Source organism: Aythya ferina, assembly GCF_964211825.1.
Source record: "Aythya ferina genome assembly, chromosome: 7".
Lineage (NCBI taxonomy): Eukaryota > Metazoa > Chordata > Aves > Anseriformes > Anatidae > Aythya > Aythya ferina.
Genome location: NC_140302.1, coordinates 37,848,331 through 37,874,187, shown reverse-complemented (window position 1 = coordinate 37,874,187; position 25,857 = coordinate 37,848,331). Strand labels below are relative to the sequence as shown.

Genomic DNA, 25,857 nt, shown 5'->3' with positions numbered 1-25,857 from the left:
GGTTAAATATCAGTGAATTTCCATCTGTATTTCTCTCCTCCCCAACCAACCCCCCCCCCAGAACTCTTCCTTGTCCTGTACAGTCTTAATGCAATTTCCCTGTGCAAGAGACAGCCCATTCTCCTCAGTCTCATACTGTGACTTAGAAGATCTGAATGCTCCTGTTCCATACCTGCTGGCAGAAGATTATTATTAAAGATGAAGAACAAAACAGAGTTCCCCAAGAAGGGAATAGACTATTAGTGAATGTACCTACAATGGAAAAAACGTTGTAACTTTGTCCATGAAGCCTGGAGGAAAAAAACTGGACACAAGTTGGATCATCTGTACACCTCACTACAGAGCATCTACTCAGAGCATATAATTCTCATGAATCACAGCCCTATTCAGTGTAGAAGATATGCTGGTTCATTTTTCACTGATCACTACCAAATGGCAAGATATTAACCCTGACTACAAGTAAGGACACTGATTTGCAAGGTATTTGGCATTAGTTTCCCTTGACTGAACTTTTAAGTTCTCAGGATACTCTTAACACTAAAGCCACTGGAGCAAGTACCCAGTAACTGAGGGATACACAATAAGCAGTTTCCTATTACAGGTCTAAGTTGAAGTAATGCACCTAGTATCACAAAGAAAACAAAGGTAATGAATATGAATCCAGTTCTCCTGGATTGTGCCTTAGCCATGACACTTCTCCTTCCCCTTTTATAAAATTTTGCTTCCTTCACTTGCTTTCAATCCATCCCTCCACACCACTGGACCAGACAGGGCAAACAACATTGCACAAGCTGTGGTAGGGGGAGGGTATTGAATAGAAAACAAAAAGACCTCATAGCAACTGTAACAGCAGTTTTCTGATATACTTACCTTGACAAATACAGTGCCTGGCAGTTCTGGCCTACACATAAGCAAACATTATGAACACTTGAAGTTGCTTAATTACCCTGCATCAGTTTATCGTTACTATGCTTCATTACAATCCTTACCAAAGTATACACCTCTACATAAGACAAGGCATGCACCAGCAGGTAATGATTCTTTTTTTTGGCTAGTAAAGATCAGATAGCATGGCATTGTAACTACATTAACCTATTACACCTCTCCAGTTCTGTATTTCACCTGAAACAGCAGCCTTGACCACTGGAAGGATGAGGCAGACAAAGGACACAGAGCAGATGACAGAGCTGAGCAAGTAGTCAAAGATTCCTTCTCATAACAGGGCAAATTTAAAGGAGGTGGTAAAGGGTACTGACCAGACATTCCCTGCTTGAACTCTCCAGAGATCCTCTGTCACTTACCAGTTATTTCAGGCATGTGCCTCTGGGAGGTACAATTTCTACTGTCCAAATATCTGTCTGACCGTCCTACCTGGAAGTTCACCCTGCCATCCATCCAGTGTCAGCCATTGTCTTCCCAGTAGGCTCTTCATTTCACCTCTAGGGGATGCTCATTGTCCAACAGCTCCTGAAAACATGGACTGGCAAAGGGCAGCTCTTTTATCCGCCACTAAACCACGTCCCAAAGCACCACTAGACGTCTCTGAAACACCTCTGGGGATGGCCACTCCAGCACCTCCCTGGGCAGCCTGTTCCAATGCCCAACCACCCCTTCCGTGAAGAGATTCATACCAATATCTGTCCTAAACCTTCCCAGCACAACTTGAGGCCATTTTCTGTGTCCTATCATTTGTCAGCTGAGAAAAGAGACCAACACTCACCTCTCTACAACCTCCTTTCAGGGTAGGAGGGTCTCCCCTTAGCCTCCTTTTCTCCAGACTAAACACCCCCAGTTCCCTCAGGTTGCAGAACTACTCCTTTCTCTCCCCACACTGAGTCAGGGATTTAGAATTTATTTCAATGCTCACTTTCCATTCCGACATCATTTACAGTATTTCCATACCAGGATTGTTTTACTGAATACAGTAAGAAACAACAACAAAAAGCTAAAAAATTAAAAATAAAACCACCATCAACAGAAAACAACAACAAAACATCCCACACCACAACCTCAAAAATTCTGCCTTAGAGGGTAGGGGGGGGTCCAATAAAAAGAAATGCAAAATGCATTATTTAGGTACAAAACTCTAGCATCAACTTTAAATCTTTTTGTCATTGCTAAGAAAACCTAATCTCACCAAACTAGTCTCCAAAACAGTCTTTTAAAAATACCACTCTCATCGTACCTCCAAGCCAATAAAAGTTATCCTTATATCATCTCTCATAGATAGCATTACTATTGGCTAGTTTTTATGAAATTAGTAATTTCTAAGGAGCTATTAAGTACCCCAACACACTTGGATTCTGTTCCAGATCAGTGTAAAGAGACTTAAGTCACCTTCCCAGGAAGTCTGAAGTGGAATGAAGGTCTCAAATCCTAGAATTGGTGCTTTTAACAACAACAATCTATGACACTGGATTTTTTTTTTTTCAGTTTGTTAGCTAAAAGCCCATGGGATGTCCACACCCATTTAATGCAAGTAGATAAAATAAGTTTAAATAAACTTTTCACACTTTTATATATAAAGACCCATATCTCAATTAAGTGTTCAGGACATTCCACATATGAAAAAAAAAAAAGTCCTATAGAAAGAGTTATCCCGTACTACATTTAAGCAACAAAGCAGAGGTAAATCAAGTTCCCAGGAAAAAACACATGATTTTAATGAAGCAATTCTCTACCATAACACAAGAAAAAGTCCTCTGTAACATTTGTGACTTTTTGTTATGTAAACAACTCTGTTAATTTACAAACTAAAACTTTTGTAAGAAAAAAAAAATCTGCATCTCTTAGTCTATCTCAAAAACAAGAAACCTTCCCAGAGGGAAGCCATTTCAGGAGAATGAACTAAAATAAAGAAAAGCTTCAAATACAGTGTCTTTAGAACAGTTCACAAATAGCTCTGACCAGAACTTTACACACATAAAATTTATACACAGAGTTTATAGAAGTTAATACACAGAGAGAACATATATCATGCAATTCTTTTCTACCAAGAATCCATTCCAGCTGGACAGTGTGGTCACGACAGTCTGTAGCCATTGCCACGTACAGCTGAATAAAAACCTGTCATGACCAGTAAAATCTGCTCTAATACTTTCAGCCTGAAGTACTGCAGAAGCTAATGTCCACACAATTTCAGTACTGCTCCCTTTTGTTCAATCTCGTATATAAACAGGCTAAGCACCACAGACAGCATTGTATGGCAACAGCACTGGAGATGGCACTAGAACCTCCAGCAGCCTGCCTGCAGAGAGGGCAAGCTGAGGAATGGAGCAATCCACACTACAGGCAAGCAGCAGATCCTGCTCAAGCACAGGCAGGATTTTAGCTTAGCAAAACACAACAGCAGGCAAATTACTTGCTGCACAGTTATCAGTGACACCTACAGGTGCCAGCCCTTGTCTGAACACTTAGATCCACCTGGATCACCATACCTGTCCCCTGCTGCTGAAGCCGTGACACTGCCCAAGAGAAGCAGCAGCCGCAGGGTGCCAGGAAGCAGACAAGACCGAGCTCCGCGCAGGCCGCGGAAGGCAGAGGCGGCCGGCCTAGCGCAGCCAATCCCCAGCAGCACGAGCCACATCAGCACGGCACCGACAGGCTGAAGGCCGGCTGCCAGCTGACGTAACCTCCGCGACTGCGGCTTCATCCCTCCCAGCAAGAGTGCACACCTTCCCATCCCGCTGTCCCAGCAGATGATGTAATTCTACTCCACGTTGCAGCACAAAATCCAGGGCTTTACAGTTACAGCATTAACAACTGTTTTCTGTCTAGTCCCAGACCAGTCCAGACAGCCCTACCCATGGCACAGGCCGCCCAGGCAACTCCCCATCCAGCTTCCCTTGACCTCAATTCTCCCTGTTCTCAGATGTTTGCACTCTGATGCAGACAGGAGATGAAAGTGTCTATGTAGCCAAACGTTTGAGAGTGGATTCACCTCCATCAGCCCCTACTTCCTATGTTTTCTCCACTGAGTCCCAAACCTCTTCACTAGGGCTAGAGTGTTGGCTTTGCTCTTCATTTACCTCCCACGCCCTATTTGCATTCATTTCTGAATTAACCAAGAAAGCACTTGTCGCCACATTTCGCAAAAAACATAAATGCTACAGTTTCTCATCTTGAAAGGCATTACAAAATTCACAGCAGTTCTTCAGTTCAACTCAGATACTGGTTATACTTGCCTCCTGTCTGCATTTATTTTACCACCGTCATATTCCTATTTTCCTACTGCAATAAACAAATTCCACCAGCACCAATTCTCATGTCGTTACAAGACAGTAAGTGGTGGGAGTTTCCCTGTTTTTGTATTTTGTTGTTTGTTTGTCTGTTTAAATTCTCAACACATCGTCCTCTAGAATCAGGAAAGAAACTCACCTGAAAGTCTTACATCCATGGAGAAAATTTCAAACCCTGAACAATATTAGAGGGATAGGGAAGCTCACAACAACCTCTATGTCACAAGAATTTATAGAAGACCAAACTCACAATTGGTTGAGATTAAGATTCCACTGTCTCTACAGAAAGGAAAAGAAACTGCCCCCCCTCAACCCCAAAATAAATATATGGACACCACTTTGTTAGAAGGCTATCTGAAGATTTCCACATTGCTGGAAGTGGAATTTGGTTTCATCATAGCACACATATGCCCTGCTTCACCTTCTCCCCGCTACAGTTATTAGCAAAGGTAAAGAATCCTGATGTGTACAAATGTAGAATACAGACAGCACCAGAATGATGGTGATTCAGACACAAGTGAAGAGGCAGAACGGCAATTAATGAGGCCAATAGCATAACATAGAAAAAAAAAAAAAAAGCTGCTAAGCCTTCAATTTTATTTTTAAACACATAACAAGAAACAGGAATGCCCTTATTTTAGATTGATCTGTCCACTTTTTAGCACATGCAACTCCTTTGAACCGTGCTTCTAAATAAAAAGCAAAAGGTTCCCCGCAACACCTTCAGCTACTGAAGAGCTGCTTTTGCTCTTCACACACTGAAATAAAGGAAGAATCGGTATGAGAAAATAAACAAAAACCTTCCCTTTACCAAACAAAACTGAGTGCTTTTACAGAAGGATGCTTGTTAACAGCAAAGAATCCTAGATTTCCTGCCTGATGAGCAGTAATTTACTTCAGTGTACAACAAACACATAAGGAAGTCAGCAATGAAAAACTGGTTTCAGATAGTTAAGGGTAGTGAACACTGAGAAATCTCAAGCAGAGCATCATCTTCAAAAAAAAGGCCAAAGAACCATCCTGGTGGCAGTAACAGTATGTGTAGGCCAGCATGCTACAGTCCACCTTCAGTCCTAGGTACAATTGCTACAATTATAGGTAGGTATATCTCTAAACAAAAGGTTTGCATTTTTCTCTAATTGAACAAAAACAAGCAAAACCAAGAAAGAATAGGTGTTTTAATCCAGATTACTACATGAGGACACAGGTAAATTTATTCAAGTGCTGGTCATCACTATGAAACCTAGAGACAGGGTCAGTTAGCATCTTTCATTTATTTCCCTCCTCTTAGCATCACCACTCTACTCTTGCCTGGATCAAATCTGGCTACTTTCCTCTAAAACCTGTTCTCAAAACCAAACAGTGAAACATCAGATTCCACCTGCTGTTAAAGATAAAGACAACAGAGCTAAAATCTCAGTCCTGTATCAGTTTCCCTACAGCCATCAAATCATCAAATCAAAGCTGTACAAGCATCAAAAGTCGTTCAGGAAAGCAATGGAGACGGAATAAAGATTTTATTATAGCTCTGGCTAATATACTGACACTAGTGTCCTGAATGACAAGATGAAAATTCAGTACCTGGACACACATTCATATTCACGAGTAAATGTAGCCAGAGAAACAGAAGGATAGAAAGAAAAGAAATTTGAAAAATGTAAACTGAAGTCTACAGTCTTGTTCAATATTCCCGGACAAAGACTGATATCTACATTTAGTACCCTATCAGCTCCTCCACCACGTATTATAGAAGCTTTAGATGCAGTTTTGCACCCTTCTAAATTATTTATTCATACCCTTTGTATCCAAGGCCCCATTGTGGAACCTCTTCAACAACTGCCTTACAGCGGTCTTTAAGCCAGAAAACCATAGCATCCTGAGAAGAAAGACAAGGAAAAATCACCAGCTGTATGATTTATTTATAGGTCCTTGTCCTGTCACTTCTCCATGAAGAGTATCACTTAAAACAGCATTTATCAGTATCCTGATGGCATTCCCTCCAGTTCCTTATTTTTAAGCCTTTACCTACCTCTCTTTTTTTATTCTCTGTCCTCACAATGATGTGTTTACTTATTCTTTTGTGGTTGGGGAGAATAAAGAAGGTGTTTGGTTTCTACCAGGGATAAGCCAACACCCAATCCTAATGGGGAAAAACTTACCCCCAAAAAATTGGTATGACAGCAGTTTCCATCAGATGCCCAAATAAAGTATATGGGTGTGACAAGAAAACGATTAAAACTACCTAAACACTCCCCTGGTCTCTATCTTTGTGTGACTGGGGCTATCCACTTTCTCCACACCACTTAGTATCTTACAGACTTGTAACACGCACCTTCTCATTCCTGCACGTGAATTGTGGCTGCAGTGCTCAAGTTGCTCCTAAACAGTTCTGTCACCAGAATTGTCAGTTTTGCCACCCCTCCTTCTCAAAGCTACAGCTCCCATCCCACTCCTTAAACCAGTGTTCAGCTTTATCACTAATGTTCTGGTCAGAGACCAACCAACCCACCTGACTACACAATCACATGAGCAGTAGCACCAGCAGAAGAGAAACACAGCAATTCCTGAGACTGTACTGCCACTAATAAAGCTGTTTACAATGCTCTTGCTGTTCTTAAACAAAAGCTATTTCATACCTATGATCATGTGCACTGCTTTTCCTTGACCTCCCCCACTAACCTCAAACAAGTACAGCATGTTAGGCAGAAAAACGAGCCCAGAACAGCACACGATGCTCAGAGTTGGTTGGAGCATGTATTTATAGTGGCATGATACATATGGTCATGATACATCAAATGATATATCAAACGATATAAATGAATACATCAAATGATATATTCATTTTGCACTTCATTCCTTGCCTGGTAATTTCTAACATTCTATTTGCTTTTTGACTGCCACTAACACCTCAAACTGATGTTTCAGAGTATCATCTACAGTGACTCTCAGCGGTTTTCTTCCCTGGATACTGTAGAAAATTGTGAAAATACTATCGCTTTCATATTCCTACCAATACAACAGCAAGAAGAGCACCTGAAAAATTACCTGAAAAAGCCTGGGAGATGATCACTCTGCTACTTTCAACAACCCTGGCAAAGAGTAGTTTAGAAGAGGAAAGCAGTACAGCACACAAACTAATAAATCCATACAGAACTTGAAGGAAAAAACTTTCACCAACACAAACACAGAAAAGGTAATGCCCTTTCTAAAGTGCCTAAATATAAATACTTTACTACAAAACAGAAAGAAGAAAATGTTAACCCTTTATAAGATGCTTTTCAATGTTGTCAAGAGCAAATCTGACAAGAGAAAGAAGGCAGAGACTTTGAAGTACCCAGTGTTTTTAAGGGTATAGAGGCAACACAGGTACAAACATTTAAGGAAGCATTTTAGTTATTTGTCATTTCAGAAAATAAAACTGTCCTTGACTTCATAGTACAGAGACAGTTGCTGAGGGTTTTGGGAAATCTGTGTAAGTTTTGGTCATCAAGTCTCCTTTATCTGCAGTTTTATTACTTCTTTCAGAGAGCTATCAGGTTTCTTCTTACAAAAACTGATCCTGTGAAGAAATGCTATGCAACCAACACAGGCTTATCACCAAGTGTTAAGACAAAACATAGGTAAGAACTCCTATGTCTCACGCAAGTGTCAGGAGGGTTTAAATGTTTTCTTTGGGCATGGAGAAATGTTCTCGGTAGGCATAAGAGACTGGCAAAGAAAGAGAAAGCCTCACAGTGCTACAGCTCTGCTTTTGCAAAATTCCAGAAGAACGAAGTCAGTACAGTTCTTATTGGTGCTACTTATTGGTTCTACTGCTTGCAGAGATCCAAACAGCAGCTTCACTCTGCCAATGACTCCACGTAGCAGCACTGCTCTGTGGCCATCAAGAAAATGTAAAACAAAGCCTACACGCTTGTCTCAAGAAAACCTGAGACCGGGAGGATGGGGCGCCTCCAGACGCAGGCAGCACATCGCACACCCCACGGGGCGTACCTCAACCGCCGCAAGGCTTGGCTCGCTGCGGAGCAACGAGGGCTCCTGGGAGAGCAGCGAGCCACGGCAGCGGCTCCTGACCCCAAGCCGCAGAGCGGGGACCGAGCGGGGCCCAGCGCCGGCCGCACGCCCTCCGGGTCCCCGCGGCGCTCAAGCGGAGGCGGTGCAGCCACACGCCCCGCCCCGCGCCCCGCCCCCCCTCCGGCTCCGGCACCGGCACCGGCCGCACCTCGCGACCGCGGCTTCCCGCCGGCAGCGCGGCCACCGCGGAGCGCGCGCCGGGCGGCCCAGCCCAGCCCGGCCAGGCCAGCAGCGCGCGCCTCGCCTCACCGCACCGCTTGCGGCCCCGCCAGCCGCCCCCGAGCTCGAGCTCCACACGCACCTGGCCGGGCTCCTGCCGCCGGCGGCGCGCTCCGGCCGGGGGGAGGCGCTCGGGCGGGAGAGCGCTCTGCGGAGCGGGCCGGCGGCAGGAGGCGCGCTCCGGGACAGCCGGGGCCGAGCGGGACGGCGGCTGAGCACCGGCGGCTCCGCCAGCGGCGCTTCCCGCCTCCCTCCGAGCTCGGCCGAGCTGCTGCTGCTGAGGGCGGGGGCGGCGCTTCGGCGGAGCGCGGCGGGGCCCCGTCCCCGCACCACCCCCTGGCGCACCGGCGGCTCCTCCCCGGGCTGCGCCCCCCGCCGGGCCGCGGCCGCAGGCGCGAGGAGGTGCGTCCTGGGGACTCCTCGGCGTTGACCGAGTCTTCCCGCTGCAGACACCGCGCCGCCTTCGAGCGCGAGCGCTGCGGAAACGGCCCCCCGCGCCTCCCGCTTGGCCCCCGGGGCGCGGCGATAGCGAGGCTGCGTGAGACAGGGCCCGGAGCTGCGCCAGAGAGACCCGGCGGTCGGGGCCGTGCCGGTCGGTCTCGGCGGTCCGGGCACGCTTCGGGTGCGAGGTGCCGCCGGCAGCGCCGTTTGTAACACGGCGGGTGGGGCGCCCCTTGGCGCTCGGACACGATCTTTTGAGGAAGTCCGAAAGCGTGTTGGAGGATCACATTTATTTATTTTTGATAATAATTCTAAAAGTGCGTGAATAGGCAGTGGCTTAGTAGAAAAGTAAGTTGAGCCTGATGAAAAAGGCAAGCACAGGAAACGGCACGTGGGACATCTCTCCTTTTGCTACAAGCCCTACAGTAGCAAACGGTGGCTAAAATTTGGCCACATTTAACGGAGTCATTTACTTTGCGCCTGAAGAAATCAGAAGCACGCTATGGAGCTGTCAGTAATTTTAACATGCCTCCTTTAGTTTTTCTACATTTTCTTTATTTTTTCTGTATTTTCTTACATTATAGAAAGAGGGATTGCAGAATATGTATTTGGATTCTTACCATATCTGTTTGCCTGAAAAAAAAAATCTGTGATAAAAGCAAGGAGCTGTCCGTAAGAATATTCAGAGTACCACAAGAATAAAAACATTCACCAATATTGACTCCCACTGTGGCAACAATAAAACAACCCCATAGAGAAATCTTAATCAAAAGCGGGAGGGGAGCCTAATTCACATAGCTACTGACAATATATTTTATTAACTTTTGGCAACTCCACTTCTAGTTTGTAGTCCAACATTGCATACTTCACTTGGACAGTGTAAAAACAGACTTACAGCCTCAAAACATGACACACTGGAGAGGTGGATGCAGATAGAATACTAACAGGAGAGGAATTACACAGCATTGTTTCAGTCCTTTGACACAGATGTGAGGTATGTTCATCTGATTCGTGTCAGTATGGAACAATGCTAGGGCCGCATGGTATGATGAATGTGACCTTCTGTCTTACCTACCCTTGTATAACGACAAGTCTAAGAAAAACAGAGTGGTTAATGTATATAATTCTTGTATCTTGCAAAGGAATGTTTTAGCAATTTGTGTCAAAAGAGAGCTTGAAGGGAAATGTATTTGTAGACTTTTCCTTGGAGTCTCTGATATCTGGGGGGGGGGTTCAGAATAACTGCTAACTATTATGACTATTGCATGGGACACTATGCAAGTCTTTGCTATCTGGCCAGGAGATTAAGGAGACGGGGAGAGCTGAAAAACAACTAAAAGACAAAGCTTGCAGGGGACGCTGCACAAGTCTCTGACATACAGCCAAGTCGGACAAAGGAGAAGGACAAGAGGGAGGAAGACTATGAGCCTTCAGCACGAGAGACCCCCAGAGGGACCACCAGAGACTGATACGCATGCTCCAGTAGGAGGGTTTGGATTCCGGAAACTAATTATAATAACCCTGTTTTTTTTTAGAAGTAGTAATGAATATGTATCAGCCTAGGAACATAAAAATCAGCTGCTTGATGTAACTGGTGTGCGTCCTGGTGGAGCAGAGACTCCCGGCGCACCCAGCGCTGTTTGCTTACCTCTGTTCCTTTAATAAATTGTAAACTTTGATTATAGTCCTATTTTGAAAACTGAGCCATTTATTACACAGAGTATATAACACACCAGTCAAGCGCCCATGGAAAACAGCATATTTACATGCCTCTTTGGCATCCCCCACTGAGCGATTTCTGCAGCAGTTTCAGCTGGGGCTTTACAAAAAATATGCCAAACAAGAAACCCTATTCTACATATCTGGCATAAGAGTCTCCTGATTATTTTATGAACGTTGCCTTGCGTGACACTGTCATACTGCTCCCTGATACTCAACTGGTAGAGGTCATTTAAGTTCAGACAGTAGGGGGAAATACAAACACAACAAGGTAGACACCAACATAAACTGTCATAGGAAATTGTGGACTCTAAACCCCACAACTATGTGGTATGGAACATCTACAATTGAGCGTACCTTAAAGCAGGCTTGACCAAGTTATGAACAATGCTATTTCCAGCTCTATTTTCTGTCATAACGGTATTTCAGAGGAAGCAAAAATGTGCTAGAGAAAGTGACATATTAGAGGCTAGGAATATGAAAGAATTGTAATAGTAAGGTGACACATTATTACAGCACTTAGCTGTCTTTGCAGCTTGTAGAATAAAAAAAGTCCCTCTAATCACCTAATTGGATTATTGCAGTAAGCCAGAAAAAAAGCTGCCATATTCACCATGTTCTTTTAATTAAAGCTGTGTCCTGACACAGCAGCGTGATGACTCGCAAGTTTCTCCAACTGACTCTTTCTTCAATTAAGTTACTCTCACCCATAAATTAACTTTGTGGATTGAAAAATACTAGGGGCATAAGAGGACATGATCTACTCTTCAAATGTGTGCGGCTAAAAGCTTTCCAAAGACCTAGAAGAGGCTTCTCAACCGTACCTATCTAATATAAAAGCTCATTGCTGTACTGGTACTATCACCAACCCCATCTAACACTAGAACATACGTAGCCTCCTTCAGAATCAGGAGCAATGGAAGCAGTAGTCACTTGAACAGGATTCTGTCCAAGCTAATAATCCATGCAAACAATCAGAACTGATTTTCCAAAGTTAAATATGTGAAGTTACTCTCTAATATGCATGTTTTATACTGGTCATGTTTAGTTTTATCCAGGTTATCTTCTTTGATGTCCTGACTTAAAAATAAGAATTTTTCAGTTCATTTGTACACTGCTCTGTTTAAGTTATAATGAAGAACAGCAACAGAGTTATGCTAAATGCAGTATTAAGTAAAAAAGCAACAACTTCATTTTGTCAAAGGCAGGCCAGATTTCTCTTTTTCTGGCCTATTATTGATTCCACTGGATTACTCAACATTAGATGTGGCAGATTTTTCCATTTGAAGAATTTAGGATAAGTAATAAATTCTTTGCTAAAATATACAGTAGTTAACTTAATGGAATGATTGAGCAGATTTCCTTAGTCTTTGTGATTCAGTGGGTCAGACTAGATATCAAAATGATCACCTTTGACTTTAAAGACAGCAACTTACAATCTGGTCCCAGATGAGTAGGGTACTCACACACAGGTGAGTAAGGTATTGCAGTGATCTTTAGTCCCATCAACTCCTCCTAAAATAATTGATGTTGTCCTTTAAGACTGTTCACGGCTCTCTGATGTGCCACCTAGAACTTCAGTGGCTGTCATTACATGTAGAGCTAAGTAGTGTGGCTTTGTGGTGGACTAGTCAGTACTAGTTTAAAGGTTAGACTAGACAATCGTAGAGGTCTTTTCCAACCTGAACGATTCTAAGATTATCAGTCTTGTTCCAGTCTGGAGCCACAGGTGAATGTTTCTTGAGTAGGAAAAACTGTTCACTCACATATACACACGAGCAGGAAGGAAGCTGTCTCAACAAACAACTGTAAAATTCAGTTACACTTCAGTCCGTGCAATACCTCAAATTACATCGCTTAACGTAACACTATTGCTAATGCAAACAGTGATTAAATCAAGAAAATTTCAATTGAATACCTATACTTGAAAATACATAGAAAAATAATTGTCACACAGTCATGGCTGTCACAAAATAAGGACAGCTCAAAGGTGACTGGCAGACACGCCCACTCACAAAATAACAATTTGGGTCTCCTGGGAGACATCACATATTTTAAGTGTTCTGTTAGCTCCACATAGAAAAATCAGGTGCTTCTCTAACAAGGTGAGTGAATGTAGCTCCACAATGCTTGAACTGAACTTCGCTCCTCTCTCCACATTCATTGGTTTAGAAAGCACTCTTGGTTTCTGAGAATAAGTTCATTTTAAATTCCTCCTTCCCGCTCCTCATACCTGCAACATCTCTCAACAACTCCCATCCCTCCAGAATTTCACTTCAGTGAGGTTTACAGAACATGCGTATGGAGAACAGGAGTGTGAGAGGACACAGGACAGAAGCTAGTCATGTGGCTTAATCCAAGAACAGAAGGCACATACATACCATAGGCACAGTATAAGAACCTGAGAGGAAAAGTTTATGATCTGAATCATAAGATGAATGTGTTAATTCACTTACTGAACTCTTCTGTTTGACTCTCATCAAAGGCAAAGAATACTAGACAATATTAGAATCAACAAAAAATAGGCAGCAAGATCACCTCTGTAGCTTCTTTCTCCATTCAGTACCACCTTGAAGGGGAAAAAGAAGTCAAATGGGAGTTTCCACTGTATTTTGGGCTGGCCATGTGGAGGTTCTGGCCATTCCGTCATGTCAGCGAAGGTAACAACAGTTGTCAAAGGCACTAGGCTCACGTCTAGGAGCTGTAACAAAAAGGAAAGTACAGAGTTTAGCATATCTCACTCAAAAGATACGTTTCCCAAATAAATTACCTCATGGTCACTCAAAATAGCTTGCAAGTTCCAACAGTAGTTCTTCATATCCTCTTCGTCATGTAGTTTTCATGAAATGGTACAGAGAAGTATTTTAGTGGGGAAAAAGAAAACTCAGTATCTTCACAGTGCTGCCCTTTGCCATTTTTAAGATGAAACCTGACACCTTTCAATAAAAGGCTACATGAAAGATTAAGGACTGGTTGTGATCCTGTAGTTGACCTTGGGTCTTCACAATATTTAGGTCAGAAGAGTCAGGATGTAATGTCATAGCTTTACGTGTAAACCTGGATTGATTTTTTTTTTCCTCCATACAACTCAACATCTGTTAAGAGCTGTAGACTCTGAGCTGCCAGATGAAATGCAAATCATGAGAACACCTTGACGGATACATCTATTACACCATAGGTACACATCTTTCCTCTTAAGACATCTGCCAGTGGAAATCCAGATATATATGTATAGAAAGATATACATACATAATTAGTGGAGTAACTCCTTTCTCTAAATTGATGCTTAGCAGGTAAATTAACAGCACAGGTCTCAAGAAAGATCAGTAGCTACTGTGCATTGTGTTACAGATCTCCAGACTGTATGCAGTCTCCATGCTCTGCTACAGTAAGCCTTCTATTCAGAGGAAAGGCACATCTGCTAGTTGGTAATAAGAACAGAAGCAACGCAAGCTTTATTTTTCTAAATAACATTTGAGACAAGATCACCTTTGAGCAGCTCATTGCTGCCAGAAAAGGACAGGACTGCCACAGAGTTTGATCCTTTCCATAAAATAAGCCAGGGACCCAATATATCAATGAGTTTCTTTCTCATATTTTATGATATTGTTTCAGAAAGAAGATAGATTGGTAGGTCAGTTGGTAGACAAAACAGGGGACTGAAATTATCCTAAGCCCTCAGCATCTTTCTGTTTCAACAGAATGCTGTAAGAGAACACACACGCACCCTGAGCTGAGGATAGTTGCATGGCTAGCTTGGTTTGAGATAAGACCACGTTCTTTTGGCAGGAGCAATCTCACAACCTGTCACCACCTCCCAGCCATTTCCCAGTTTTGCATTGCTAGCCTTGAGATGGAACCTACTGGCAGTATGCATTTTGTGCTAGTACTGATTTAAGCCAATCTCATTTCACTTTTCTGAAAACCTCAACAAGATTGCCTTTAGAGCAAAGTGGTGCAGAATGCATTCAAAGAAGCTCCAGGATGGAATTCACGAGTCTCAAGAGAAAAATACCAAGACTCTTGATGGATATAAGTTCTTGTATCAACGAGTAAGCAGGCGCTGTCTCTGTGATGTATATCAGAATATCCTAGATGGCCCTGAAATTAGTTACAACTAGAAACATACATTCTCATCCATTGATACAAATACTTCCAGCAGATTTATGATCCAGCTGTCTAACTGGTATAATGCAGTTCAGATGGCACTTAGGGGAATTAATTTTCTTCTCCTGCCTTGTTCCAGTTTTGTCCTAGATGTGGCTGAATGATTCAGCTTTTTATCAATTTCACACATCAGGGTTTGACACTGGCACTACTACTGGCTTACGGTGCCAATGTAAACTGTTCCTAAGACAGGTACATCCTAAAAGGATTTCTAAGGCTCTTCGTGTCATTGCTAAAATGTCTTTACTAACAACCCTGATTCGTGGATTGCCACTCATGAAGTCATTACTGATTTTAATGGTGTTTTCTGCTGCCAGAAACTTCCTTATCATTTGTTTTGCAACATATCTTTTAGCCCTAAAGTTGCTGAGCTTCTCTCTCTGATGACCAGCTATAGAACCCAAGGAAACAGCTTAAAGGGGCAGTTCAGGCTGAATATCAGGAACAGGTTCTTTACCGAGAGAGTGGTCAGGCACTGAAACAGGCTCCCTAGGGCAGTGGTCACAGCACTGAGCCTGCCAGAGTTCAGGAAGCATTTGGACAACGCTCTCAGACACATGGTCTGATTTTTTGGGTAGTCCTTTGGGGACTCAGGAGTTGGACTCGGTGATCCTTGTGGGACCCTTTCAACTCAGGATATTCTATGATTCTAAAGTAATTAGCATCAGTTGCTCAAGCAGATGAAATCTGAATCTCATTATTCCTGACTCGCTAATCCATATTGAGAGATGTCCAACCTGCACTTTTACTAGGAATGAAGACAGAAGCTATATCAATAGAGCCATATAATAGCTCAGATTTAGAAATTATCTGCCCAATAGCAGGCAAGCACGTGGGGAGTGGTGTCAGCTTGCCTCAAGGTAAAGTATGTCTTACAGGGTAAACATTTTGCTGTCATGTTCTTTTAAATTACATTGCCGGGAAGGGAGACAAAGAGGAACCATGAGACGTGGCCAAACAAGTGATGTGAAGTCCCATTTGGACTGAATCTGAAGTTCAAAGAATAGTAGTATATCAGACACTTGCAGTGTCATACCTCATTGCCATGAAGGCATGATGGACAGGTGTCAGCTGTTCCCCATTAAAGCTCTTGCAGAGAAGTATAAGCCTTGAAATACACATGCTGCCCAAAAGATTTTGTCATCGTGGGAATGCAGCCTTGCACCAAAATGGGATCCACACATACTCAAAAAAAAAAAACTATTCACTTTCCTTCACAGTCCTGTTAGCTCTACCTTCCTGCTGACATTAAGTAATCTTCTCTTAAAAACTTGCTTTCTGGCTCATGATCATTCCCCCTAATTCTTGAAACCTACCACCATCAGAATTAGACTCTTCCTCATCTGCCTGCTGGTGATTTCAGAACCCCTAGAGCAGTAGAAATATCTTCCTGAATAGATTATCAGCAGGCTGTGGTGTTTGTGAAATAAAAATCAAGATAAATTTCATAGCAAGGCTTTAAGGGACAAGATAAACAAGTAGTTGCTGAACTTTTATAACAACTATATACTGAATATAGTTAAAAGTTTAAAGTTTGATTCCTTAACTGGCAGAAGGTGATTTGGGGTTGGAAAGAAAGTACCTTTTCCAGCTGTATAACTGACTGAGGACAGTATCAATAAGACTATAAAATCACCTTCCTCTGTGGAGCTGTTATATATAAACTCTTATCATTGTAGCCAGACCACTGCTACTGCTCAGTAAATCACAACTCAGAAATATCAAGACCATTTGATTCTTTGGTTCTTAAATAATCTGTGAATCCCATTTAATGACTTCTGTGTACAAGAGAAGGGTTTTAAGTTTCATACCTGTAGAGGGTGACACTGATAAGAGTACTGTGCACTCAGTACTTGAGCTTGAGGGTTGGACAGGAGGCCCACCTTAGTCCACAGTATCTGTATATTCAGTGTAACAGGAACCATGCAACAGGAAGTACAGTTCATAGCCTGAAAATAAAAGGCAACCCAAGCATCTCAATATAGTATTTTAAAGATTGAAAAGTTGAAAAGGACCATTATAGTCAAAGTCTAACATTTTGTGTAGCAGAGGTCACAACTTCAATGAGTTACTTCAGAACTAACCCCGTAACTTCTGGTCAGGTCAGCTGCACATTTTAGAGCTATACTCATCTCGCTGTCATCCCATTTCCAAATAGAATTTGTCTCAGCTCTATCACTTGGATTTTACATTCCATTAGGCCATCTCCTGATAGATTAAAATGATCAAAACAGAACTTCCCTCTTCTATAAATACTTGGATCGCAAGCTCTTAACTTTAGTTAGGTAATGCATAAATATCCTAGAAACTAGAAAATCAGAAAGGACAATAATAATATAAGCATCAAATTAATGGGAGTAACCAGGTAGTTCTAGAAAGCTGTCAGAAAACTAGGTAGTGCAACGCTAGATTGAGTATTAAACTTTTTTTTGACTCTTTGAATATCAGGCACGGGATTCAAGAGAGATTAAATCTATCAGTTCTTCTTTTGTTTAATAAATATTCTAATAGTAAGAACCTTAATAAGGATGGCTGTTTACAAGGCACCTGATATTCAGTGGATCATCATGCAAAGAAACCAAGCCCTGATGAACAAGACGGTTCTTTTTTTTTTTTTCCCATCACTCATCCTCCTCAAACTAACACAAAGATATAAAAAACAAATATTCAGATGGTCTTTTTACATTTACATTACCTGTACACTGCAGTTCTGAATCAGAATGGTTGCCCACTCTTCTACCTGGGTTGAATGAGCACTGCTAGTTATAGCAAGGTCCTCTGCTGTGTTCATCCCCTGAAGAGCCTCATATAACTTCATCTGGATGTAACTGCAGTTACTTTCTTCTGTTTGGGGTAGGCTGGAAATGAAATAGAATTACAGCTTTCAGAAAGCGCTTTCCTGGGCAGAAGCAGCTGATATCGAAACCCTTCATTGGTAATAGAATATGAAGTCAATAGAACCATTACAGAAGTATCAGTATTAAGCAGGCAAAGTTGTAATCCTTTCTGCAATGAGAAGCAAGAAGAACATGGCAGGATAACACATGATGCGGAAAACTGACAGCTTTTTAGCTATCATATCACCTCAGTGTCACCCACATCATCAAATCAATCAGTTTTTAAGGTTCCATTATAAATCACTTCTCAAATACAAACGCTACTCTTGGCCAAGACATGTTGCCAGACCAAAGACTCAGACCTTCCCAGAGGGCCATCACTATGTGCAAACTGCTCTAGATGTCCACCATCCCTCTGACAGTCTAGTCCTCTTTGGAGTAGATGAAAAATCTGTAAAGAACCTTTGGTGACCTTAGGGAAAGCGCCTGGCTCCACAGAAGTGAGGGAGAAGCTATGGAAAAAGGTGCTGAGTGAGAGTCTTCCAAGTATGTTAGTAAGGGTGACTGCAGCGTGTTCTTACCTGAGCTTGCAGCCAGTCCTCATATTTTTTCCAAATTGTACCGTGTGTCTGAGGAACTGTGAACAACTTCCATCACCCGCACTCCTTAAAATGCTCATCTAATAGACTGCATGTCAAGAAGCCAAACAAAAAACTACCAGATAATAAATGACACCCAACTTTTATTTAACATTCTCCGTAAACCACATTCCTCCTTAACCCTACAGGGTTTCCTGACCAAAAGGCCTACTGATAGCTGCAAAGTAATATTGAAGTATGCCCTCACAGGTAAAGGTAGAATCTCAAGAGTCCAAACAGAATAGTACCAGGCGTCAAGAAACCCAGAGATAAATAAAACTTGACAGCAGAAAGGATACATGCTGCGTGGCACCAGTGTTTGCAATCAGCAGTGGTGCTCCAATGATAAAGCCAGGGTTTCCGCTTCTAGGCAATGTATGAGATGGAGTCCTGGTCTATCAAGAGGCAAAGGGAAGAAACAAAGCAAAAGAGAATGTTAAAGGAAAAAAGGAAAATGTTATCACCAATGAGATTCATTTTTCTGAGGAGACCAAATTTGTATTTGCAGAAATGTAGATGCAATGCATTTTTGGAGTGACTAAATATGATACACTCCCAAAGCCTCCACTATTTGTTTCCAAATAGTGCTTTTGACCTGACAAGTCCATCAACAGTCCAGGAAGCAAAACGAACAAACAAACTAGATGTCTTTATCCTGACGTGTGCACTCTACCAGGATGTTTTTTTGAGACATTGAATTGCTCAGTATTTCTCTCTAAGGAAGCAGATGTCTCAGTTTTGGCAATTCTGCAGATTATCTGCAGAACAAGCTCTGCCTTAACCTTGATTCTGAGTGGCAGATTCCACTTCTACATTATTTTATGGAGGTAGCCTCTAGGGATAATTTTAGCAAGGTTGCACTGCACACTTAACTCCTGAGGTCACACTAACTCCTGAGGTAACCATTTATCCAAATTCCTCCACGGGAGAAGGCTTATATGAACTCTAACACATACTAGCATTTCCCAGATGTCCACCCCCTCCAGAATAACTCTTATTCTCACTGCACAGGCAAAATTTAAAAAATACCTGGATTAGATTTAGCAACTTTCATAGAATATCCCAGGTTGGAAGGGACCAACAAGAACATGAACTTGTGAACAAACTCTGAACATCTTGGATACAGTATCAGCTCCAACCCTTTCATTCATCATCCCTCTGCCCTGCTCCCCCAGAAAAAACAAACAAACAAAACACACACACACTAATACAAAGTAAATAAAACAACAACAAAAAGCCAGATCAAAATTACTAGCCCCTTCAAATTTGCTCAAGTGTGCATGCTTGCACAGAGCCTGTTCTACTAACACAGTTTACTTGAGATCAAAGCTATGTCCCCACTTCCTGGTACCAGCTATGTACCAGGGTTCTCATGCTATCATACGACTGTGATGCTGTTCTTATCTTTTCACATTTCTCCATACAAAACTAGTTCACATGCTACAGAACACAAACTTGGCAAGAGCTCAGGGTGGATGGGGGCACTGACCCAGAAGTGCAAAGTGAAGTGCTGCTGCAGAGAGACTCCTGAGTTCCCAGAGATGTTGGTCACTTTGAACCGGACAGACACACTCTGAATCCCACGGGTGCCATTGAATTCTATTTCATAGATCACCTGAGAGTCCAATTCAGAGAAGAATCAGAGACACAGTCAGGTAATGACTTTATATGAGTAATGACTTCAAGCTGGTGTTGAGCTGCCCTAAGGAAAACAGGTTGACATACCTCAGAAACAGCATTGTTACATGTGTTGTCTTTCATGTAGGGAGCTCTAGGTGGTGTGACTGGGATGATCTTCACCTGGAAACAGTAAGCATATTAACAAACAACAACTGTTTAAACAGAGTGTGCCTTTTTTACTCTTTTCCACTGCTTTTCTGTCAAAGCTGGATTTACTTTCCTGCTGTAGCTGAAATCTGGGGATATGTCACTCTGTTCGAGATGCCCAGTTTTTCCTAAGAGAACAAGCTATTTCCCTAACACCAACCCCACCCATGCTCAATCATTTAAAAGTACACCTTGCCTTATAACCCTGTATTTTGTCTATGTCACACTTACAAAAAATCTTGTTTCAGGCACAAAATATTTCCACTCTCACAAGTTGACTTTCCACTCTCACTCATGGGCCTTACTATGAATGCCTAATATTCCAGATATATTTTATTTCAGAAGCAGAAATTACTTTCATTAGCAATAGAGACTGACCTTCATGGACTCCACAAGAGTGCCATCGATTGGAACCTGGGGAAAACAAACAAACCAACAAACACCACCAAAAAACAACAGTTTTGCTGGGTTTACAACTGCCTAAAGTCATGAAACCATCATTAAAAAGACCTTAGATATTACATTGACAAGAATGACTGATTATTCCACATATGTAAAGTTTGTCATCCATTTGTGTTCTAGAAATCACAGACATACTGTACTGAATATATTTTTAGATCAAAAGAAAACTTTTATTATTAGCCTTATTCTTTTTTATTTGGGGCTCAGTAACAAAGCAAGCCCTGAAAACATGAGTTAAATTTGGTCAATGCAATACTCTCTACTACAATTATATAGATTTATAAGAGTATTTCCAACTGAAGGGTAAACTGGGCCATTAGTCTTAATAAGGTGTTAATATTTATATTGCTCTTTTATCTCGGAATACCAGAGAAAGTGGTGAGATGTTCTTATGCTAACATTCAGCAAGACCAGCATGATGAACCCAGAACAAAAAGCTGGTTATTTTGACATTACTCTCAGCATAAATAATGGGAAAATTGATATGAAATTCAATCTATGAATGTACGAAAGCAGCTCTGCAGAAAGAGATCTAGCAGTCCTCATGGCCACCAAGTCAAACATGAATCAGCAAATGTGCCCTTGGCTAAGAAGGCTAACTGTATTCTCAGCTGCATTAAGCAAAGTCTTGCCAGCAGGTCAAGAGAAATGATCCATTCCCCTCTACTCAGCATTGGTGAGGCCACAACGGAAGGGCTGGGTCCAGTTCTTGGCCCCCCTGTACACAAGAGACTAGATGTGCTGGAAAGAGCCCAGTGGAGGGGCATTGAGATTATCAAAGGACTGGAGCGCTTTTCCTATGAGGAGGGGCTGGGAGAGCTGGGACTGTCCAGCCTGGAGAAGAGGAGGCTCGAGGGAAATCTCATCAGTGTATATAAATACCCAAAGGGTAGGTTGCAAAGGGGACAGAGACATGCACCTATCAGTGGTGCCCGGTGCCAGGAGAAGAGGCCATGGGCACAAACTGGAACACATCTAAACACTTCCTCCTTAGGAAGGAGACTCAAAAGCTGCTTGGATGTGGTCCTGGGTAACCTGCTCTTGGTGTCCCTGCTTGAGCGGGGGTTGGTTAGACTAGATGACCTCCAGGAGCCCCTTCCTACCTTAACCATTTTGTGATTGTGCAAAATAAAGATAATATAACTGGCATCCAAAATGATTTTAGAGAGAACATGTTGTATCAAAAAAAAAAAAAAAAACCACCCCTTACTTTTTCCTAGGAATATACTTTGCTTGGTTGATCAAGTTGATGGAAGAGATCAAAATACTTTGATAAACAGTCTGTTTAAAATGTAAGAGAGTTGTGGTTAAACTGTTCAAATTATGAAATATTGATGAAGTACCTGTTCTATGCATTAATAACTAGATAATAACTGAAGTTTATTGAAAAGTACTTGGGTGTAAAAAAAAAAAAAGAAAAGTGATGGATTATTACTGATTACTGGGACATTTTTAACAGGATTTCTAGCAAGAGGGGTATAATAATCAGAAGATCAAGGGGTACTACATAACTTGAAAATAGAGTGATTTGGTATCTGAAGTATCAATGGAAGGCAATGGAAAGATGCTTAGCAAAAGAAGAAATACAACATGCACCTTTAGCACTGTGAAGTCACGGTAGTATGAGGCAGCATCTAGGGCAGGGTCAGTAATGCAGCTCTTGCTCAAGTTGGTGAAAATCCGAGTACAGCTTGTGCTTTTACTTTCCAGGAAGCCTGAGTTAAGAGACATTGTCAGCTAAGACACAACAGAAGCACACAGCCCTTAGAAACGCTTTCCCCTTTACTAACCAGCAGGATTTCCATCAACACAGAGTCCACTGACTCCCATTTTCACCGGTTGTCTAAGCATACTCAGTGTAGATGATGAATCAAAATAGATTAGGATTGGATCACCAGCCTGAAAAGACAATTCGGAGAAACTACAAACAACATCACTGTGGAATAGTAAGGCCAAGTGCAAGGTAACGACATCCTCAGGGCAGAGAGACAAACTGAAACTTCTCCTTAGTGCACAGCCAGTTTTATCTAAAATGTCCAAACTACATACAAGAAAACTAATTAGAAACTTTTTACACAACAAGGAATGAAAAGAACTGAAAATACTGTGGTTTATAGGGGAAAAATATATGAGGAATATTTAATTCTGTTCTCATTAGGTCTCATTACAGACATCAATAGCAAAGGCATATCTGCAAACTGGTTGCTATCTTTTTTTCAACTCACCCGGTAAAAGGCAGAAAAGGATGGCTGGACTTGTGATACTGCTAAGAAAGAGAGTCTGCCGTACTTCTCCGAGAACTTCAGAAAATCAGATTCTCTGATAGGCTGTGGCTGCTGGAAATAGTTCAGCTTTGCTAAAAGGTGAAAAAAGAAAAAAAAAATTCTACCAACGTAAAATTACTAAAAAAGATAGTTCTATGAAAAAGTAAACATTGTGCTAATATTTTTACAAGGGACAACTTCAGTAATTATAAGCTAGATAGTGCCTTACAGTAATTAATCCTTAGTAAGATTGCTAACAGACTAATACGAGCTATGAACAGGAGGATGATATCATGGGAACTACTTTGTACTGTTTCTTGAGAAACGTGTGTTGATACACATACGTGATTTTCTGAAATTGTGAAAACTGCTTAAGGCAACTAGTTTAACATGTGTTCTCATTTTTGTAAGATGCCCAAGTTGGACCCATACGATGTTTTAATGATGTTTTAATGACAAAACAGCAGCAGTATACATTTAGTAAAAGCAACATTAAATGGATTAAAAAGTAATTAAGGCTGATAAACTTTAAAGTAAGTATGAATTGTGAATAGACATCCTAAAAAGACAAAATTCTACTGGTATCTCGCAATGATGTCTTCTTGTCCCAGCGCCATTCAGTAGTGTTACAGTATTACAATGTTTTAAATTATTACTGCTAAGGCACTATGTCATATAATTCAGTCAAATGATTAAGGACATACTAAAGAGATTCATCCTGATGGATTTGTTTGAACACACTTTTTAACACATACAAACATTCAGGTAACATCTACAAGGATTTGAAAGGTGGACTAAATTACAGGACCCTTCTTTGACTAGTACCTGGACCAGGTAACCTCCTAAGCCTCTCCCAGCCTAGAATGTTCTCTGATTTTATGACACAAGTCCAAAGTAGATGGGACTGTTGATCAAAACTCCCAGACACGAGTGTCAAAAGAGAAAATAGTATGTGTTCAAACATGAGCGCCTAAGCAATCTCAATGAATGCCAGTGAGCTGGACACCGAATCAGACAAACAAAATGCATTGAGGAAAGCAGAAGGAGAAAAAACATTATTGACATGCCCTACTAGGGTATGTGATCACTGCAAATCAGTGACAGCAAAGAAGGAAGTATGAAAATAAGTATATCAAATGAGTAATCCAAGATAAGATAATAAACCGCTTTCTGAAAAGGATAATAGGAAGTTTTTCCTTCCTTTCCTAATAGGAAAAATATGACAGATGTCAAACTTTCTTTACTGCTCTAAGTGTAGCAAATTAAGGTGTCTTAGATACAGAAACAATTGCTAAAGAGTGATTTGTGTTTAGCCAAGGGAACACTACCCTCAAAATGAGGGCAATGATAATTTTTTGTCTTCAGCGATGGGATGGTGATTCCCTATGGTCTCTCAGAGACTATAACAAATGAAATAATTTCTAGCAAATATAGCATGTAAGTTTAAAAAGAGATTCCCTAAGCAAAGGCTATCTATGAATTAAGTTAATGGAAAGAGAAGTTACTTACAGTCATCCAGCTGCACACAGAACAGCAGATCATGTTCACCAGGGACAGAAATGGTATCAGTATGATAAGGAGTATTAGTTCTGAACACAAGCGATTTTTCCACACACACTTGATTCACAGACCTGCAAACAGACACACCCCCCAAAAGAATGTTAAATAGACTTTTCCTGTAGAATTTAACTTCTTGCACTACTAAATGCCAACAACAAAACACAGTATTACTTTTCATCTGCTTAAATAAGTTACTGTACAGTTTGTGTTCATAATCAATTATAGAAAGCCTCCTTTCCCACTGTAGTAACTCTGTGGATACTCTCTATTTGTTTATTTAGAAATCGTTCTGAGATTCCTTGGAACTAGAAGCGGTAAAGAAATTCAGTGTTTGTGTCTTACAGCTCCTCTAGGTTCTTTCCAAAACCACAACCTGGAAATTCAGGGCTCTGCCACAGATTTCACTCTCCAACCAGCTGAAAATACCCTCCTCTCTGACAGAATCTCTCGGTCTCTAATTGCTCTGCAGGCTCCCTCCCGGTAGGAAACGAGTTCTTTTTTCCTTAGGTAAGGCTCCCTAGTTTCCACACCACAAGCCATGTCACAGAGCAGTCGAGACCAGCTTTACCCGGGCCACTAGAACACCTGCCATCGGAAGCCTTTCCGAGCCCCGTCTCAGAACCGAGCCGTTCCCCCGGTGCGGGCAAGCAGGGCGGCGGGACTGGCGGCCGCGCCGCAGCTCCTGCAGCCAGCCCGAGCCGGGGCCCCGCCGCCCGCCCCTGTCCGCGCCTGGTAGCCCCGGGACGGCTTCCGCCGGCACGGCACGGCACGGCACGGCACGGCACGGCACGGCACGGCAGCGATGGGAGGCCGGCCCGCCCACCTGCTGCCGCCGGTACGGCGGGACGCGTCGACAGCCCCGGGGCGGCGCAGGCCGCAAGTTTCGGGCCAGCTGGCGGCGGCGGGGCGGGGCCGGGGCCGCGGGGGTGCCCGCGGGGCCCGGCGGCGGCGGGGCGGCGGGGCGGGGCGGCCGCGGAGGGCGCCGGCGGCGGGGATCCGGGTGCTGCCCCAGGCCATGCGGTCGGCGGGGCCTCGGCGCGGAGCCGTCGCCTCGGCTCGGGGAGCCGCTCCGCGCGCGGCCCCGGCGGGCAGCTCGGCGGCGGCAGCCAGCCGCGCCAGCAGCAGGGCCAGCAGCACCCCGCGGGCGCCGCGCATGGCGTCCCCGCGTCGCCGGGAAACGCGGCTTCCGCCGCGGGGCAGGAGCTGGGCGCGCTCCGCCGCGCGTGCGCCGAGCGCTTGCTGAGCGCCGCGGCTCCCGGCGGGAGAGCGCGGGGCCGCCTGCGGGCGCGATGGGAAGCGGGGAGGGGCCGCCGCAAGGGGCGCGAAGCGCCGCGGCGTCGCCCGGCTCCGCGGCGGGAGGCGGGGCGGCCCCGCGGAAGCGGAGCTGTGCCTGCAGGCAGCCGGCTTCCTC

The 25,857-nt window shown here is 43.0% G+C and overlaps 2 protein-coding genes across 7 annotated transcripts in view; both read right to left on the bottom strand.

Moving 5' to 3' along the window:
- ALDH18A1 (aldehyde dehydrogenase 18 family member A1) overlaps positions 1-9,234 on the bottom strand; it is a 36,333-nt gene extending 27,099 nt beyond the window's left edge. For 2 of the 5 annotated variants that reach the window (XM_084526553.1, XM_084526555.1), the window contains exon 1: positions 8,614-9,234. The gene's annotated coding sequence lies outside the window, so the exon portion shown is untranslated. Of the gene's footprint in view, positions 1-3,437; positions 3,581-8,613 lie in introns of those variants that run through there. The other 3 variants (XM_084526554.1, XM_084526551.1, XM_084526552.1) reach the window with 2 other exon arrangements.
- Positions 9,235-13,078: 3,844 nt separating this feature from the next.
- On the bottom strand, positions 13,079-25,811 carry TCTN3 (tectonic family member 3). Of its 2 annotated transcripts, XM_084526556.1 has the most exons (13): positions 25,270-25,811; positions 24,396-24,517; positions 22,848-22,978; positions 22,413-22,521; positions 22,219-22,337; positions 20,539-20,574; positions 20,059-20,133; positions 19,823-19,948; positions 18,633-18,728; positions 18,277-18,374; positions 17,554-17,716; positions 16,670-16,807; positions 13,079-13,392 (listed from the first exon to the last, which is right to left on the bottom strand). In XM_084526556.1, exons 1-13 carry the CDS (start codon positions 25,599-25,601, stop codon positions 13,171-13,173), a joined length of 1,767 nt encoding a protein of 588 aa, XP_084382682.1. In that variant the 5' UTR covers positions 25,602-25,811; the 3' UTR covers positions 13,079-13,170. The 2 variants fall into 2 exon arrangements, with proteins under 2 accessions (XP_084382682.1, XP_084382683.1); XM_084526557.1 differs by lacking the exons at positions 22,219-22,337; positions 22,413-22,521; positions 22,848-22,978; positions 24,396-24,517; positions 25,270-25,811 and adding an exon at positions 21,255-21,516.
- Between the last annotated feature and the right edge of the window lie 46 nt (positions 25,812-25,857).

Coding starts and splice junctions, on each gene's coding strand:
- TCTN3 (XM_084526556.1), bottom strand. CDS start 25,601: ATGCGCGGCGCCCGCGGGGTGCTGCTGGCCCTGCTGCTGGCGCGGCTG. Junction 22,979..24,395: donor CTGTGTGCAGCTGGATGACT/GTAAGTAACTTC, acceptor TTCACCTTTTAG/CAAAGCTGAACTATTTCCAG. Junction 17,717..18,276: donor AGGACTGGCTGCAAGCTCAG/GTAAGAACACGC, acceptor TTTCATTTCCAG/CCTACCCCAAACAGAAGAAA.